This window comes from Parasteatoda tepidariorum, chromosome 10 (assembly GCF_043381705.1).
Source record: "Parasteatoda tepidariorum isolate YZ-2023 chromosome 10, CAS_Ptep_4.0, whole genome shotgun sequence".
NCBI classification, from domain to species: Eukaryota; Metazoa; Arthropoda; class Arachnida; order Araneae; family Theridiidae; genus Parasteatoda; species Parasteatoda tepidariorum.
The window spans coordinates 54,234,867-54,253,274 of NC_092213.1; the positions used below are offsets into that span (position 1 = coordinate 54,234,867).

Below are 18,408 nucleotides of genomic sequence, written 5' to 3' on the forward strand. Positions count from 1 at the left end.
ACCGCATTTAGTAAATAGATCATTGATTGATCCGAATACAATTGCAGGTTTCAAAATTGCTTTTAAAAAAAAAATCTTATTATCGGAATCCTTTTTTTTTTTTCTAACTATTCCAAGGAACCCTAGAGTTCTTTGGAACACATTTTGGGAATCTTTGTAATAAAGCATCATTCGATAGAACTCTTTTTTTCAAAATAGATATATATTTGAAAAAGAGAGAGAGAGTGAAATTAAGGTGTTAGTGGACAAGAAAAACTGCTTAAATTCCTAACGATATTTTCTCAACCATGTAAAGCAATAAAATCAGGCAAATGGTAATTTCGGATAGGTAATAAAATAGTGTACGTTAGCCTGTTTTAATATATTTTCTAAAAAAATTCACTTAAATCTAGTTTAAATTGATTTAAAGAAATTTGAAAAATGCTGGAAAATCCTAACAAATTACGCAAAAACTAAGATATTTATCAAAAAATATAAATACAGACAAAATTTGTTAGGAACGTCATTAAAATTCTAGATCTTATTCGAAAACGAAAATATTCAACATTTGTGAAAACTAAACAGCTAAAAATCTTTCCCGGTTGAGTTGGGTTGAGTTCAGCCGGAAGAAAATAGGTCTTTTAATATATTTGAAATTGTGGAAACTGTCCTAACCAGGGTTGGGGTTTTGGACGTCCTAAACTGGTTTTGGACACGACACGTGGGTTTTACTGTATTAAACTGTCCTAAACTGGATAAAACTGTCCTAAACTGGGTAAAGCCGTCCAAAACCTTGAACTTTGGTAAAAGGTAAAAAATTCTATAGGTGTTATCATTGTACACATAATAATTACATGTATCAATAAATATTTGATATTTTTTATACAATTTACTATANTTACCTATTTTTAGAACAATCCGAATCCGCTTACTTGTCACGTTGAATCAATTTCCGAAACAGATTAAATTGAAAAACGGCAAGCAACGAGAAAACAGTGTGTCGAACCAGATTGCTCATCGAAACCTAGAGTAAACAAATCCTACGATTTACCCACGCATGACGTCACTTGCAGGTATCCAATCAACTTTCAGTGAAACTCATTTTTGATTAAGCAGAGCAGTGAGCAATTAAAAATTAAAGATGCCGTCTTTTGAATAAAAGATTCAATGCTTAATATTAAATCTATGAGTGAGAAAGCAAGGCTTTCCACATCCTGCCTGAATGGTTGAGAGTAGAATGTTCTGCCGACAGTGACCTTTCACATTTACCGACAATTTTTAAACACTAAATAAGTTATATTTGTTTTAATTTCAAGCTTAACTTAAAAACCAGTCGAATATTCACAACACACAAAATAATGGACAAAATAGTAGAGCATTATTAGAAATTAACTAGCTAATTGGCTGCTTAAATTTTACACAAATAGAATTGGAAAATAATACGCGATACCAACTCTGTGTTAACATCAGGGGTCTGTCCAGACATTTTGTGAAAGGTACGATTTTTGTAAAATTGTGAAAAAATTACTCGTAATTTGAGAACATAACATAAACGTTAAGTCACATTTCTTTTAATCAGGGTCCTGCTTTTATGAATGTGTGCAAATAGGGTCCGGTTGTTGCAAAAAACTTTTTCAAGTAGTTTTTAAATTGTAAATAGATGCAAGATTATGCTCAGCACTGTAAAATTATAATAATAACAATTAAATTTTCAAAAATAAACAGCAATGGGCCTTCTAAATTAGATGCAACATATTTGGTATTTAGCCTATACTGCTGAAGGCAGAATATTCATTTCGAACGAATAATGGAAGAAGCGTCTACCGAAGACAAAACTTAATTCGTTTACATTCATCTTTCTTGCTTTTCCCCCTTGGAAGGGTTTGCTCGATTAACAAAACAATAATGAAGATAAACAAATTTGTGAAGGGTCCGATTAAAAGAAAAATCATTCTTCTAAACAGACCCCTGAATATGGTAAAACATTGAGATCTTGCAATTGCATACTTTTTATTTGCAATCTTTTATCTTGTTTATCTGAAACAAATAAAAAATGACTCTGAAACTGTTGGGGTTAGGGAGCTGAGCGAGGAAAAGAAATGTTTATCACGTAAAATATCGACAGATTGGAATAAATTTGTAATAAGATAACAATTGTCTTTTGCGCCGGTCATAAATATTGAGAAATGACAGACTTAAATAAAAGGAAGTCTTTAAAATACTGTGTAAATAAGTTGGAACTGTAACAATTATATCACCGAAGAACACTCGGCGATGTACGAAGTCGGCGAAATAATCACGTTAGCTAAGTAGATTAGAGATAATTTTTAAAGCGATAATAAATATTTAAAGAGATTTCCCTAAAAATAAATAGGGTCAGGGTGCTCTTTCAAAAACAATGGCACCGTCTGTTGTGAAGAGCACTAATCTTGATAATTTATCTATCTAGATTAGTGCCTTTAAAAACGGTAAAAACACTCAAATAAATAATCAAACTTAGTCGCGGAATAATTTACAATAGTTACGGTAATCTGAAGTTCCTGGTTTTGCTACAGCAATCTCTTTCCGTAAAGTAAAAAAAGAGCATTTTATTCTGAATAAAAAAGGGGGAACATTTTAACAAAAAGGGTAGGGAGGGTGCATTTACCTCTGTGCAAGTTCAAGCAGGGTGGGCCACACTTCTAAAAACACTTAGGGGTGAACTGGTTTAAATAATATATGATATATATATATACTCAGTCAACTCCTCACACTCCATGAAAAATTTCTCGCTTATCGTGATCGTGAATACGTCATATAACTTTTTCTTAAAAGCGCGAACGTCAGCAGTAATTTTGCCTAGCCTTGTTTTAGTCGATGGCCTTAGTGTATATTTAATTAAAATCTACAACAGATTAGATTGAATTTGGATACTTACATAAAGTACTCGTAAGACTGCAATGCCGCAGAATTCGTCTAGGAAAATTACCAGGTTTCGACTGAATACATTATGAAATTTTTTAACTTAATTTAGGTGTAATTTTACAATGATTAAGCTTATTGATTATATAAATTCTACCTTTCCTATACGAGAAGGAATTCCAAAGAGGAGCAACGCATCAACTTTTTTGAAATTATAAATTTTATGTATAACTTTTTTGTTGAAGAAGCTTTTTTTTCAATCCAAGCTTTACAGTTTTTTAGAGTAAAGACGCAGCTACAGTCAAGAAAGAAATAAGTGTGAACAAACAAAATTGAGTAAAGTAAATCCAGATAGGTTTTTAGATAATAGTTCCATTTATTTGATTCTATTAGCTAAATGATTTTATACGAAACTTTTAAAAATACGATAACTAAGCTAAGCAAACACATGCTTTCATTGCTCAAAACTTCTTATTCAAAACTGCTTACTCGTTGCTTCGCCAGGGTAACGGTTGTAAAAGTAGGTTGTCTTTTAAGGACAGTATTTAAAAATAATGTTAACCAGACCTCGTTTTGTCAAAGAAAAATCAGGATATGTTAAATAACACATTTAAAAAAAATCAGATTATGCTTATTGTAGACTACTTTTTTAAAAAGCAAACGACAAACCAAAAATAAATCATTTGTTCTACTCAGGGTTGAGATTTCTTATGGAATAAACCTTTTGTTTCAGGACACTAGAAGAAACTGGGGAGGGGACAGGGAGGAAGATCAAAAATGACAAATACAATTGTTTAAGTAATAAATAAAACGTAAATAGTTAAAATTTAAACAAATTTAACATGTCAGAAAGTTAATTTTTTTCACATCCATTATTTCTTATTTTCCATCATACAGAATTTTAAAATCTATATATTTTTCTTTCCAATCGCTTCTTTTTTGTTTTCGCTTATTTAGAAATGATGCAATTAACAGCTTCCGAATAAATACTAACTATTATTTAAGCTGTTTAAAAAAAAATTTCAATATTTAATACTTTTATTTCTTTTGAAAAAGTTTATTTTTTCTCCATTTTGGAAGAAACTTCCATTAAAACAATAATCAGTTAATATTTGCTCACACCAATATTTAAGTAATACTTGTGAGTTCAAGACATGTACTGGATTTTGTGACGGGACATACTCCGTTCGTAACACTGTATCGGCTGAATACAAACGGCGGTGTTACAATAAAAATTTGTACACCTGTTTAGTATAAATAGTGATTTGATTCCTACTCGTGAATACAAATAGTGATGCGTGAATCATAAATAAATTTAAGAGATTCATGATTTGTAATTCAATTACATTAATTACACTTACTGATGCGTGAATCAGACTTAACTGAGACTCGTGAATTGGTAATTAAATTACGTTTATATGAATCACGAAATGTGGATGTATGAATCATCAAGACTTAACTTAGATTCACGATTGGTAATTCGGTTACATAAGTACGAATCGCGATACGTTTGTTATAAATCCAGTTACATAATTGTGCTGCAATAGCTAATGATAGCGTTATTTCAAATCGCATGTGATTTAAAAATGCATAAATCGCGTTAGTAAGGATGGCGAAATAAATTCCCTCATTGCGATAGAATTAATCAAGATGCGTGATTCGTAAATTGTTCGAATACGAATCACAATATGAGATAGTGTAATTCAGAAAAAAGATAAGTACCTGCGCGGAAAAACAGAGTGCTTTTTTTTTTACCATAGGAACAAACAACTTTTTAATCAAAGTTTGAATTTCAACTTTTGTATAACTTATTATTCTCAATACAGAAACTCCTTGGAGACTGAACAAAATTTAAAAGCTCATTTTAATATATTTCTAATCGAAAATATTATTTCGGAGATTTTAATAATGGAGAGACAATGCCCTAAAGCGTTTAAAGTTTAGATATTGAATCATAACCGTTGGTTTTAAATCACTAAAACAAAAATAAGAACATTTGAAGCGAATATCCTAGATATTGAGTAAATAAGGAAGTTTAGACAGCATGGATAACAATCGCAATATTTGTTTGCTTAACAAGCAATAAGGAAACGATAAAACTATATCGTTTTTTAAGATTTGTGAATGCTGTCTAAGTATCTAACAGAAAATAAATTTTTAAGCAATGTACTAGCAGGCACTTCTGTTCTCAAAATCTGGAAACGATTGTTAACTACAGGAGTGCAGAAAATTCTAAGAGCCTAATAATCCCCATCTTAAAAAAAAAAACTATGTTCTCAAGAACACTTTTTTTTAAATAGGAAGGTTTTTTTAGTTAGTTTTTTATAGGTTTGAATTTTTTTTTAATTTGCGCTTTTTTTTAATGATTTTACACAATGAATAAATTAACAGGTGTATTAAAAAATAAGACTTCAAAATATATATATTTTATAAGAAGAATAAGTTATAGGAAGAATATTTTATAATTTAATTAAACGGCACATTTAATATATATATATCTTTCAATAGAGAATTGGAAAAAAAATATCCCCAAAATTGCTAGAATTTTCTCTTGAGCTTCGATCACGTGATGGGACATATTCTGCACCAGTTGTAAACTACAACAGATTTTGAATTTTATTCATACATTATAGCAACTTCACATTTCACTATACGCATTAAATATTCACTACATATACTAAATATCTTTCCAGTTAGAAAAAAAAATATTTTTCATAGAATTTTAGGACATCTGATTTATTATCGATAACTATAAGTTAACTGTGAAAACAAAAAATTTATCGGAAAAATAGTCAACATTGTAATCATTACGAGACTGGGATTAATTGGCATTTTGTTACAAAAATATTTCATAAAAAAACATAAGAAAATACTTGATATTTAATAAATTATTTTAAGGGTAGATAGGAAAACCAAATTTAAAATACTTTAATCTATTTGCAGTTAAAATAGAAGAGCAGTTTTGATTCTTAAATTAGCCGTGAGTCAAAACAAAACAAAAAAATAGAACCGAAAAAAGAAAAAACGAACTATACCTTTAAAAGACCCACCTGAAATTAGCTTTTTAAAAAAAATTTAAAAACTCTTTAAAATAAAAATAAATAAAATAAAAATTGTGTGCATGTAACATTGCATGATTCGAAGCTTATATCTCCAAAATGGCCATTTTAGTCAGAATTTTTTTTTCGTTCTTTTTTTACAAAAAACTTTTGTCAAAATTTACTATTTACCATAATTTATTTTGTCATTATTAATCTCCAGGTAAAGGGCAGAATTACTAAACTTCCACTAAAAACTATTACAGAAAATTTAACGAAACTTGATTGTTACCAAAGTTTAAAATTCAGATCTGCGTTATGCCTCATACTAAGTTAGTTAAAAATCTCTAATTTGTAAAGAGAAATACCCAATGCGACAGCTAGATATCAAACGAAGAATTTATATTAATAATTCGAAATTACTCTTCAAAAATAGTTTTATGAATGGTAAAAATTAAATTTGAAGAAAGCAAAACAAATGAGTAAGAATTAAGGGATATTGCCACTAGCTATTAGNAAGCTATTAATCATGGCGAGAGCCAAATAGTGAAAAAGAAATAACACGTACTTTGACTCGTAATCTACTTTACACACAAACAATTTAAAACCTGTAATCACAAGCCTTTAAGATATATTTTAACACAGAAATTGTGTTTTTGCAATTTTTCTTAATAGCACTAGAATTACCTTAATTTATAAAATGTTTTTTGGTTTATATAATTTAAAACAGAAATACCCTTAAAGATAATATTTAAATTCGGTGGAATTTTGTAATTCCGTTAGAATCAAAAATGTAACAAATTTTTAATTATTATTTTCATCAATCTTTGCAAGTTTCCTTGAAATCGCGTAAGCTAATTTTTAGTTTTTCAAGTAGTTAAGCGTATTTTAAGGACTAGCAAACCGCAACGGAACGTTACCAAACTTCCTATAAAAGACTGTAGAGCTTAGCGTCACAATTCGCAGTCAAAATAATTTTGCGTAATATAAAATAAGACATTCTGTCGTTAATACCGATTTAAGCGCCGTAATTTTTGACGAAAATCACTGAAAAGTTGCCAATGAGGCAGTTAAACGGAAACTTGGGGGGGGGGGAGTACAGAAAACATTTGCGGTTTACATACACAGTTTCAAGGGGGAAAAATCTTAATTATATTTGATAAGAACTAAATGTTATTGAATTATAAAAATTAAAATGCGCAAAACAAAATTTGCTTATTTCTAAATTCCAAAGTCATGCTTAGTTTTATGAACAAAAAGTTAACCAGTAGGGCTGAAAATACTATTGATATATCAGTTAATATTGCAATGTGTAAGTAAACGCGAGAGTGACATAATTTTTAAGCAATATGAAGAGCTGAATGTCACTCACCAGCCAATAAAAACGTTATAATTCTGATATTAGTACTTCTTTATTAAATGTTCTGCCTTCATTGTATTTATACTCATTCGTGCTTAATACTGACACAGAGCGAAGGTGATGACACAGAGTGCAAAGGTTGGAAAGACAGGGGTCTGTCCAGACATTTTGTGAAAGGTCCTGTTTTTGTAAAATTGTGAAAAAATTACTCGTAATTTGTGAATGTAAAATAAACGTTAAGTCATATTCTTTCAACCAGGGTCCTGCTTTTATGAATTTGTGTAAATAGAGTCCGGTTATTGCAAAATACCTTTTCAATGAGTTTTTAAATTGCACATAGATACAAGATTATGCTCAGCAATGTAAAATTATAATTAAAAAAAAATTAATTTTCAAAAATAAACAGCAATTGCTGCTTCTAAATTAGAGATGCAACATACAAATATTTGGTATTCAGCTTATACTGCTGAACACAGAATATTCGTTTCGGACGAATAATGGAAGATGCGTCTGCCGAAGACAAAACTTAACTCGTTTACACCCATCTTTCTTGTTTCAATTAACGTTAACTATGTGTTATCAATTTTTAGCTCTAATTAATGTGATACTTCTAAGATTGGTATCAATACTTCTGTGCAAGGCTTAATATGCATGGAGACGCACGTGGACTCATCTGCTGCTCTATTTTCTGTGAATTTTTGATGGAACGCAGAGCTTGATGAATGTTCTGATGAATATTATTAAACTTAACTTTAAATCATTCATTTTTGCAAAATTTATATTAAACTATTATTTTCCAGAGTAAATTATAGGTTATCTATCTCATTTTTATCATTAATGTTTATTTTTGCATATTTGAAAGTACGTCTAACTGTAATTGTGATTTATTATAAAATCATTTATTATAAAGTCATCAGATTTGAATTTAGCATAAATAGATTTTAATGTATGTTAAGAAATTTTTTTTAAAGTGTTTATTATTCCTGAATTTAAGAATACGTCTTACATTAAAATATATATATATATATGCACAAATTACAGTTAATTAGCATCTGCAAAAGATGTTTAGGCATGTAAAACTTAAAAAATTTGTCGAGCCTGATGCATACTGCATATAAAAAAAATAGAAGAGATAGTTCTCAAGGTATGGAAACTGAATTTCGCGATAGTAATTTTATCGAAAAATATCGAAGGAGAGAGTCCTTGAACTCTTATGATCCAACAAAATTAACTATATCTGTAAATCCCTATTTAAAATTTAATTTACAATTTGGGTCTTAATTAGCAGGATTTTACAACATAGTTAGATTAACAAAGTTGCATTCTTGAAAAGCTATGGCAAATAATAAGTTTAAAGGGTTCCTCATAATTATTGGAGATAATGGAGAATTTTCAGACGCTTAAGTTGCATTTTTTTTTTAAGCTTTGTACGTACGTTTACATGCCTTGATGGACAATTAAAGTGAAAGGACAAGCGAATTAAGTGAAGCAATAGTGGCATTATCCCTTAAGCTATTAAAAATAAACAAAAATGATACTTACTACTTGTATCTTGTTTTGGTGTGTTACTGGGCGAAGTTGCCCAATTGACTTTCATTTCCTAAAGAGAAGCATAAATATTAGAAAAATATAGTTTCCAAGTAAAACTATTTAAAACGATAACTAAAAAAGAAAAGATAAATATGTATCCTTAGAAAAATTAGTACAAACATTTTAACACATTATAAAATACTTACCAGACACTAAACGCATTAAACGTATATTTTTGTAAGATCAATTTTAACTAACTATTCACTATCGCTTTCTCATCCGCAAAAAAAAAGAAAAAAAAACATGTAAACCTGTTACATCTCAGAGCACAGTTCGCTAATTTATTCTGCTAGTAATTCTACATTTTTTAATATGTAGCTAGAGATCAGAATAGCTTTACATATTTTGAAGAATAAATCGAGAATATCACTCCGAGATGAACGATCTATTAACTTCTCCATTTTTTTTTCTTTGACCAACTTACCTGATAACTTTTAAACTAAACCAAATTTGGAATCTCGTCGTTATTAAACTATTTTGATCGTGTAGAATAATATACCCCCAACCTGACTATCTCAAATTCAAAAGTAATAAAAAAAATAAAGAAACAAAGGAAAAATGGGGGAAATAGCGCCAAAAAATGAATTTAAAAAAAGAAACCAAACCTGTATCAGTTGCAAAAGCTTTCAGAACTTGGCCGATGGCGGCAGACAGCAACAGAATGCTGAAATATACTGACAACATAACTGAAGCTAGATACAATTTTTGATCAAAATATGCAATAAAATGCTTTCCCAATAAATTAATGCAAAGAAAGAAATAATTAAATTTTAACAACAAACCGATGTAAATTTAGTAAAAAAAGTTATCTAAAAAAAAAAAAACAGCAAAAGCTACTTTAAAAATAAATGGTAGCAAAAATAGCAAATGGCTTTTAATTTGAATTTTTGTTTTCTTAAAAAAAGTTTATTTTTCTCAAATTATTTTGTTAATTAATAAAAGTAAAAAAGAAAAGGATGAGTAGTAAAAAGTTTGTGAAAAGGATGCATTTAAACCTTACGTTTTGTAATCTACAAACTTGTTAATCCCCCATAAATGGAAGTGTGTCCATCGTATTTCTTCCTGAAAGGAAGAGGTTAAACCATTAGTCAGTTTTAAGTCTCATTTTCTACTCATACTAGTCCAAAACAAATGAAATAGAAGACATGGAGGCCCCTACTTACCATAGCCTTTAAGCAGCATAATCACCCTAATAGTTAATGACACATGCTTACTTTCAATTATGAGGGAATAAAATACCGATATTCTATGTGTGTCATTGATATTAATACACATGCTTGACCCAACCAACACGTCACCTTTACATAACATATTTTAAATACATAAACGATAAAAAATCATGTGCTAAACTGAGCTAATTAAGTTAATGGCCAGAAAGTAAATTATAATTATTCCCCAATGCCGAATCTGCACCTAAACATTGAACGCAATTCAAATTATGAAGCTTATTTGAAATTGCAACTGTATCCCAAAGACCAAAAATTTAACAAAGGTAAGATGAAATTTTAGAAAGAATTTGGAAAAACACATTTTTGAATATTAACTGCTGCATCTCCCTTAAGTCACGATTAAAATGAAACAACAGACATTTGGAAGAAGCTTTATTTTTATAATTACTATTTCTCATATTTATTAAATTTGGAAGTCATGGGGATTGATTATATTTTCTTCATATTTCTTCTGGATCGTCATGAGCCACTAAAAGTAATTTTTCAAAAAAAGTTCAGACGGGGTTTCCCCTTTAATTTCTTAAAAATAAAAACTTCCCAGACAAGGAAAATTTTAAAGTAAAAAAGAAAAGAAAAAAATCACTGACATTTAAGCTACTAGGAAAATTTCAATGTAAATTTAAATGTAGACCATGCATGCCAATTTTTAACACTGATTTTCTGACTTAATGAGGATGGAATCATGGAAAAGTTTCATTAAAAAGTGGATTTTTTACAACAAATAATTGTAATAGAAGTTGTAGTTATTTAACTCGAAACTCAATAACTGATGACTGTTACTGACAATTCCAAGACTGGTTATTTTCCTGGTATGAGTTAAGAATTTTCCAAAGATTTTTGTAGAAAAATGCAACTAACTTTTCCCGACTATTTCCTTCTTTTTTGAGTCATAGAATTTCCTGACAATTACAGGGTTTCCCATTTCTCCCTGACCCGTGGTAGCCATGACAGATTATCATTGTTCACTGAATGAAAAAATATAACTACTTTCCACAGATAATGTTTAATAAGTTGGTTAATTTATTTATTTTCTAGCTAAGAGGAGTAATGGATAGCTGGCAGTAAGGGTTTTCGAACAGAAGTCTTAGCAGTAGATAAAGGCTTGGATAGGGAACATTGCGCCCAAAAACACGTCCACCTTAATTTAGCTTTTTCTACAAGTTTTTTCTTCAAAAGAATAGAATATAAAACTATCAAATATTAAATACTAATTTAACAAAATAAAAAAAATAAAAATCTTAAAGCTAAGGACCAAAATCACTAAAGTTATAGCGGAACTTAACTTGGTTTTGAAAGGGACCAACCAGTTCAGCTAATAGTTATAATAATCACATATGTGAACTCATACCTTTTCTTGATAAGCACTAGTTTGAAAAACAAAAATTTGCCTTAAGTCAGTTTTAAATTAACAATTATTGTCAGAATTTTAAACTTGAGTTGCTTTTTGTTTTCATTATTATTTATTTTTCAATTTGCCCTTCTTTATGTTAGCGGTGATTCCTTATTCTAAATAGATACTGGTTCGTTTTGTTGTTCATTAATGTCATTTACAACAATCAAAATTATTGGTTTGATTTAAAACAGACCTAAATAATAGTGTGGAACAAATTTCCTTCTCAGTATTTATCAGTTAAGTATTATTTTACTAATAGCAAAGACCTGATTAGTTAAGTACTTTCCAAAATATTCAATTAATAATCATATGTAATCCTTATCATAATAACTGAGATCAGATACTTCGTACAATAAGAAACAAGGAGCTTAGCGAGAAATGAATGTTTTATTAAATTCTATTTTATAAATCTATATTATTATTAATGCAAAACTTGTTCTTTCGGTATGATATTATGCATCTGCATTTTTAAAGCTTACGATAAAAGTTACGATTTAAAAGTGCATCACTTGCACTCACACAAATGATCACTTAAATAATAATAACAACAATACATTAAACATTAGATTGGGATTATAGCATTGATTAAGCATTGGAAAGGGTGGGACATAAATAACCCTTTCGCGCTTCGAGTTGCAAAGCTCGCGTATCGCTGAGATCGGGGTCTCGCGAACGTCTGTCAAGTGCCGGGTTTTTTTTTTTATGTAAGCCTAAATCCATGAAACTACCGAAATATGAAAGAGATGTTTTTTTTTTTTTCAATGTATTTTAAAATAGTTAAATGACATATACTGTATACATTTATTTACATAATTTGTTACTTGAGCTTTTCCGTTTTTAAATGCATTTTTACTTAATTGTCTCAGTATTTATTTATCACTAATGACATTGACATTATATATACTACAATGTTTTTGGCGCCAAAATATGTTACTTAACCCTTTCGTTTCAGTGTCGCCAGCCGTGCACATTGCATGTTTGATCAAAGATGCTTTAGGATCAGAACAATCAGAATATATTACAGTATCTATATCGAACTGTTTTAGAATCAGTATCTGAAATGTTTCGCATCATTTCTTCGATTTCAAGTTAAGTTAAACATTTTTGATGCTTTGACATTTTAACTATAAAAACTCATGTCTTCAAGATTTCAACTAACAGAGCCTGCAACCCTAATTCACAACGCTCTAGTGAAAATAAGCTCTCCCAATTTGCTTTAACTAATACCATGTACATGTGAGTAATTTCCAAAAGGTCAAACCTACACGCATCTCAAATCCTACTGACACAAAGCAATCTTGTGAAAAACAATTATAGTTTTTAAAACAGGGGTTGCCGCTCAATTCTGGAGGGGAAAAAAATTCCCCTTGTTTTCCCTGTACATATTATACACAAAAGAGGAAACAATCATTGTGCTCTTGCCTAAGCTATATTAGGGTAACTATACTAGTTTTAATTGCCGGAAAAACTTAACAGCTTAAGATACTTAAAACAGTATACATAGCAGGCTACAGTGAAGAAATACCATCCTTAAATATCCCATAGAATGCGCTTTAAGTGGTCACCATTTTCTAAAAAACGAAAATAAGAAATAATTCTCCCTGTTGTTTAATAAATTTCCTGCATTTTCCAGATTTGCCCTGTGCAGTGGCAACCCTGAAAACGTTGCAGAAAGCAATCACAAATATGTGACGGCCGGGGATAAACGAGAAAGCGCTCTGGTAAGCTGACGTGTCAGCCAAGAAATGGGAATGTTTCATGCTGGAACGTATACGTGACAGTCGACACGAAAGGGTTAAATATATTCAAAAATAAAATATAATTAATAATTTAATAATAAAATATAATTGCAACAGAAGATCCACACACCCCCGGAAAGAGAAATCACGTTTTAAAACTGTCATAAAACATACAAACTCATTTCGTACTTAGATTCCAGAATATTATTTTGAATTCATAGCCAAGTACTTTCAAAAGGGGGAATAATCAAAAAATTGAGGAACTGTTTGCAAATGTGAGAGGATACATTGGGTCCTTAAAAAGATGGAAAACCTTAAACAAGTGGAAATTTCATTTCGTAATACTGCATTTCGAAGATAAATCAGTAGAAGTAATTATTCTTTAATTCCATTAATACCGCACCGAGCTAGTACCAAACAGAAACAATTTAAACAGCTTTTCCTTACAATTTACTAACCAAAAATAAAAAGGCAAATTTGAATACGACCAATTAATTTATTGTTTATATTTGTTAAAAATCTATGATAAGAAAAACTATCTAAAGAAATAAAAGTTACTAATAGTACAACAAACCATGCCATATAAAAACACAACACAACGTAATAATAAAAAACCTTATGAATTTTTCAGAGTTAATTATCACGATAAAAAGCTAATCACCAACATAGCACTACAAAATCAAAACAAAGCACGTTGTTAATTTATTTAACTGTGTTCACATAAATGTTACTTTACAGCAGAAACTTCACAGGGGGAAAAAAAATCTACAGCTTATCAAAACAACTCCAAATCACCTGCAGCGAAGATTCACGAAACTCTCAATTAGTGCAATCACGCGCAAGTTCTTCCGAAATAAAAGAACCCCAAAATCAGCAAAAGCAAAATTCGTCACACAAAAGAGAAACTTTTCAAAAACCAGGTGTATGAAAAAAATACCAGCATTAATACAACAGTTAAAAGTTTACCGATGAAAAGAAAGGCTATATGAAAATAAAAAGACAAATAAAACTGCAAGCACAATGACGTTAGGTACGTCGAACAGTGTCATCCATTCGAACATCCCCAAAAAGAGCTTCCCTTTCAACGACAGCTAATTGCTTCGATTACGCTCGGTTTGCTCAGGCCTCCGATGCCAGTGACAGTTCAATTTTCTTGCCAGTTAGCTACAGGCACGCTCTTATCTGATTACGACAACAATTACGAGGTTATGGAACAAGGTATGGGAAGACAAAAACAAACTTTATCATTTGAGAGCAAGACACTACTTTCGGATTAAGCGATGACTTGCTCCCAAAAGAGGGAGAGTTTTTTTATTTTTTTATCCCAAGCTTTAGATAAAATGATTATTCTTCCGTTAATAAAATTATAGTTTGGTCGTATTTATTTCTAGACGAGATGAAAGAACACAGTTAAATATTTTGCTCTGTAATTAAGAAAATGTGCATATAAACAAGAGGTACTTCTTGTTTACCACGTTCGCTTCGTAATTTCAGTCGCTTCTTGGTCAAAAGGAATTCGAAATTTGTTAAATTTTTAAAAAAGTCCATGGGGTCTTTAAATGGTCAGTTTACGGCACACTAACAAACTACGTAGCTAGAATAAGGCATTTTTTAAAATTTTTTTTAACTTCAATAAATTTTAAACATCGAAATTATGGCATCAAAATACTAAAATGCAGATACAGAATTCCATTAAAACCCGAAATCTTTAAATTTTTCGATAGTTTAGTTACTTTTTAAAGAAAATTTTCTTACACCAAAGCAGGCTCAAAACAATGTAGCTTAAGGATTTATTTAAAGGTTAAATATGTAATTTAATAGTAGTAAAATATTAAATTCGAAGAAAAAAACCAAAAATAAATTTTAACTCTATAAAGACCATAGTGTGAAAAACTAACAATAGTTTATAATTAAAAAAATTTTATTCATTTATTTTGTCATTCTAATTTTTGAGAAAAATTGATATTATACTAAGGATCTTATACTAAGGAATAGTTAAATAGCAATGAAATTGATATAAAAACGTCATTCATTACAGCCCATCAGTAATAAATTAAGCATATATACAATAGCAGAATTATCTTTAGGTTAATTTTGCCATGTTCATATGTAATTTGGTAGTGAATAATTATTTATCGATTTGAACAATATTTTGATTATCTGAGTTTGAACATGTACATCTTCGTTGAAATTGAATGCAATATTTATCTGAATTCAACAAAGGTGGTAGGTAATGAAATTTTACTTAAATCTAACCTCAAGAAGTTTTACAACTAGCTAGTGATAATAAGCATTGTTGGTAGGTATTGGTTGGGGTTGCTATCAAATTTAAGGTTATAATGATTAGGTAACAACTAAAGAAGAAAAATTTGTAACTAGGAATATATGAAGTTAAATATAATCTTAGAATGACAATAAAAAAATTATAATCAAAAAGCTTAAATTGTTTTTTAAATACGTAAGGTCAATTGAATTGCTTAATTCGGAAAGAACATGCAAAATAGAAGAATGTGATTTTTTCTTCTTCTCAAAATAAAATTAGATGTTTTTAAACATAAAATTGTGAGGTAATTTATATTAGTATATGCTTCTGACAATTTAAAGTAAATTTGCCCTGCCCTCTCTTTTGAGAAAACAGAAAATATATGCAAACTGTATTTGGTTTATAAGTTGGATCAACGGCTTAACATTTCAATAATTTAAAGCAAAACTATCCTGCTACAGCCAGCTGTTGGCCAAGGGAGTCATGAGAGGTAAAATATTCACAATTTAGGGACTAAAAGCATGATGGTTACAATGTGGTAGGCATTGCGCACCGGCCACCTTCACTTGTCAAAAAAATCTGATAAAGCTTAGTGCAAAAACCATTGTGTCTTCCTTAAAATTTAAGAAGAAAATAGGAAACTTAAAACATTTGAGACCATAACGGAAAAAATATTTGAAAATTCCTGACGTGTGCAAATGCTTATTGTACTTAAGATTATAATAGTTTAATTCAACATATATCCGTGAATATACATAATTCATCCACATCTTCTACTAACGCATTCATATAACTAAGCTTTATTGGAATTCTTTGCCCTGTATTCTATTTAACTAGCTTACATTTCTGTCCCAATTCTTTGAAAATGATACTAAAACTAAGTTCGGAAGAACGAAGAAAAACTAGCAAACCATTTTCTCTGTTTTCAGACATCGAAACAAAGCATGGATTTAAATATTCATTCTCATCCGACGACAGAGCTCGAAAGTACACATAAATAAATAAGATCAAACCCCCAATTTTAATTGACACTTATAAAGACAAATATCCAACAACAAACACTCGTCAAACCAAATAGAGTTTAGAAATTCGACTTGCTGAACCCAATGCAAGAAAAGGGAAGGGAAGAAAAAAAAAAACTAATCAAGTTCTTCTCCCATTTCATCGATGGGCAATACTCAAGGGTCTTTCGACGATGAAATTTCTCCGCGCAGATTGCCATTTCAGAAAACCGGGCATCAAATGTCTCTCGATACCCTAGAGGGGTAGAGAGATGCAGGGCAGAGTATTTCTCCAGGCCGCGGTCATAAGATTGGCATTAAGTTACAGTAGATAAGTTTACCCAACTCCCGATGGTGTTGTAAATTTTTGATACGGTCAAGTACTTTTTCAGAGGAAAGGAGAAAGCAGTTCTGCAGAAATCCACTGCCTTATTTCCAACAGTCCTTCTCTTCAGGGAATTGAGAAAGCTGATAGAATTGCAAGTGAACCAGCTCTCTCACCTGAGGAATATTTGACGGAAAAACGCATTCCTCGACGCTCAAAAGAGTATCGTCCCAAGATGCTAACTTTTGGAGCACTCTCGCCAATTCAGAAGAAAGATAGTCGGGAGATATAACTTTTTACAATTTTCACCAAATATTAAAGTTGGCAATAACGATAATGCTTTAAAACAAAGCTTATTCTAGTTTTTAGATTATTGCAAAATTATAAAAAATTCAAGGGAAATAAAAGCTAGAGAAATAATTTGAATATAATCTATATACTATCCGTACACTAAAATATTATCTAAAGCTAACAAGAGAATTTCTAGTATCTCTGAATACTGGGACCAAATTACAAATTTTTACATATATTGCAAATTAAAAGATTGCAACTTAACGGTTCGTTTTAATGAAAAGAATGTTTAATGATAAAGTTTTAACTACACTATCATGAAAACACACACTACAAAACAGCCATTTCTAAAATTGAAGCTTTTCGATATCATAGATATTATCGCTTCTGGTAATAAGATAAGCATAAAATATGGGAGTTTCTTTTCACCAAGATATAAAAGAGAAAGTAGTTCGGCAGAAATCCACTATCTTATTTCCAATAGCCTTTTCTCTTTAGAGAATTGAGAAGGCGAAGAGAATTGTAAGTTAACCAGCTCTCTTACCTGAAGAATATTTGACGGGAAAAAGCAGTTTCAGAGTTCAAAAAGCATCGTCCCAAGATGCCAGCCACAACCTCTGTAGCACTCTCTCCAATTCAAAGGAAAGATAGCAAAAAAGAATAACCTCTTACAATTTTTATATTCATAATTTTTCAATTTTCTTGATTCAAGATTTAACATTAGTGCAAGATTTCAATTTATGAATAAAGGAAACTGACTCCTAAACAATGGGAAAATGTTTTTAACAACTTAAGGCCTCACATACCTTTTAATAGGTAAAAAATGAGAGAAAACGAGCAATTTTCAATCATCTGCCAATTTTATAATAATTATTCTAAAAATACCAAATTTTGAAATATGACACTATACATAGTCTACATTTTGAAAACAATGCAAAAATTTTTTTCAAAAATTAAGAAATTTCTTAATTAATTGAAATTTTAATTCAATAAAATTTTTCTGTTTTTATTTGCGCGCAAGCTTCTGGAAAAAGTTTACATAATATTTGCTTGATTTTTTTTGTGAGTATAGAAATATATGGTAAAACTGAAATGACGAAGAATGAACAAATAATTTTACTTTTTTCTCCATGCAAAATTTTTTTTAAAATTTATTAAAAAATTTTAACAAAAAAAATTGCTATTTCATTTTTTTAAATGTCAATACATTAATCCCACCTTCAAATGGCTTCGTTAATTTATAGAAACAGGTATTTGAGACCTGCTGTAAAAATTTTGTGCAATTCTAATCAATAGTTT

General features: G+C 30.0%; 1 protein-coding gene across 9 annotated transcripts in view; it reads right to left on the reverse strand.

The window, feature by feature from the left end:
* The window catches only part of LOC107445231 (nucleolysin TIAR), a 99,319-nt gene that overhangs the window by 32,378 nt on the left and 48,533 nt on the right, over positions 1-18,408 (reverse strand). For all 9 annotated transcript variants that reach the window (XM_071186438.1, XM_071186440.1, XM_043039964.2 and 6 more), the window contains one exon: positions 8,821-8,878. In XM_071186438.1, the coding sequence (XP_071042539.1) occupies positions 8,821-8,878 (58 nt within the window). The remainder of the gene's footprint in view (positions 1-8,820; positions 8,879-18,408) is intronic.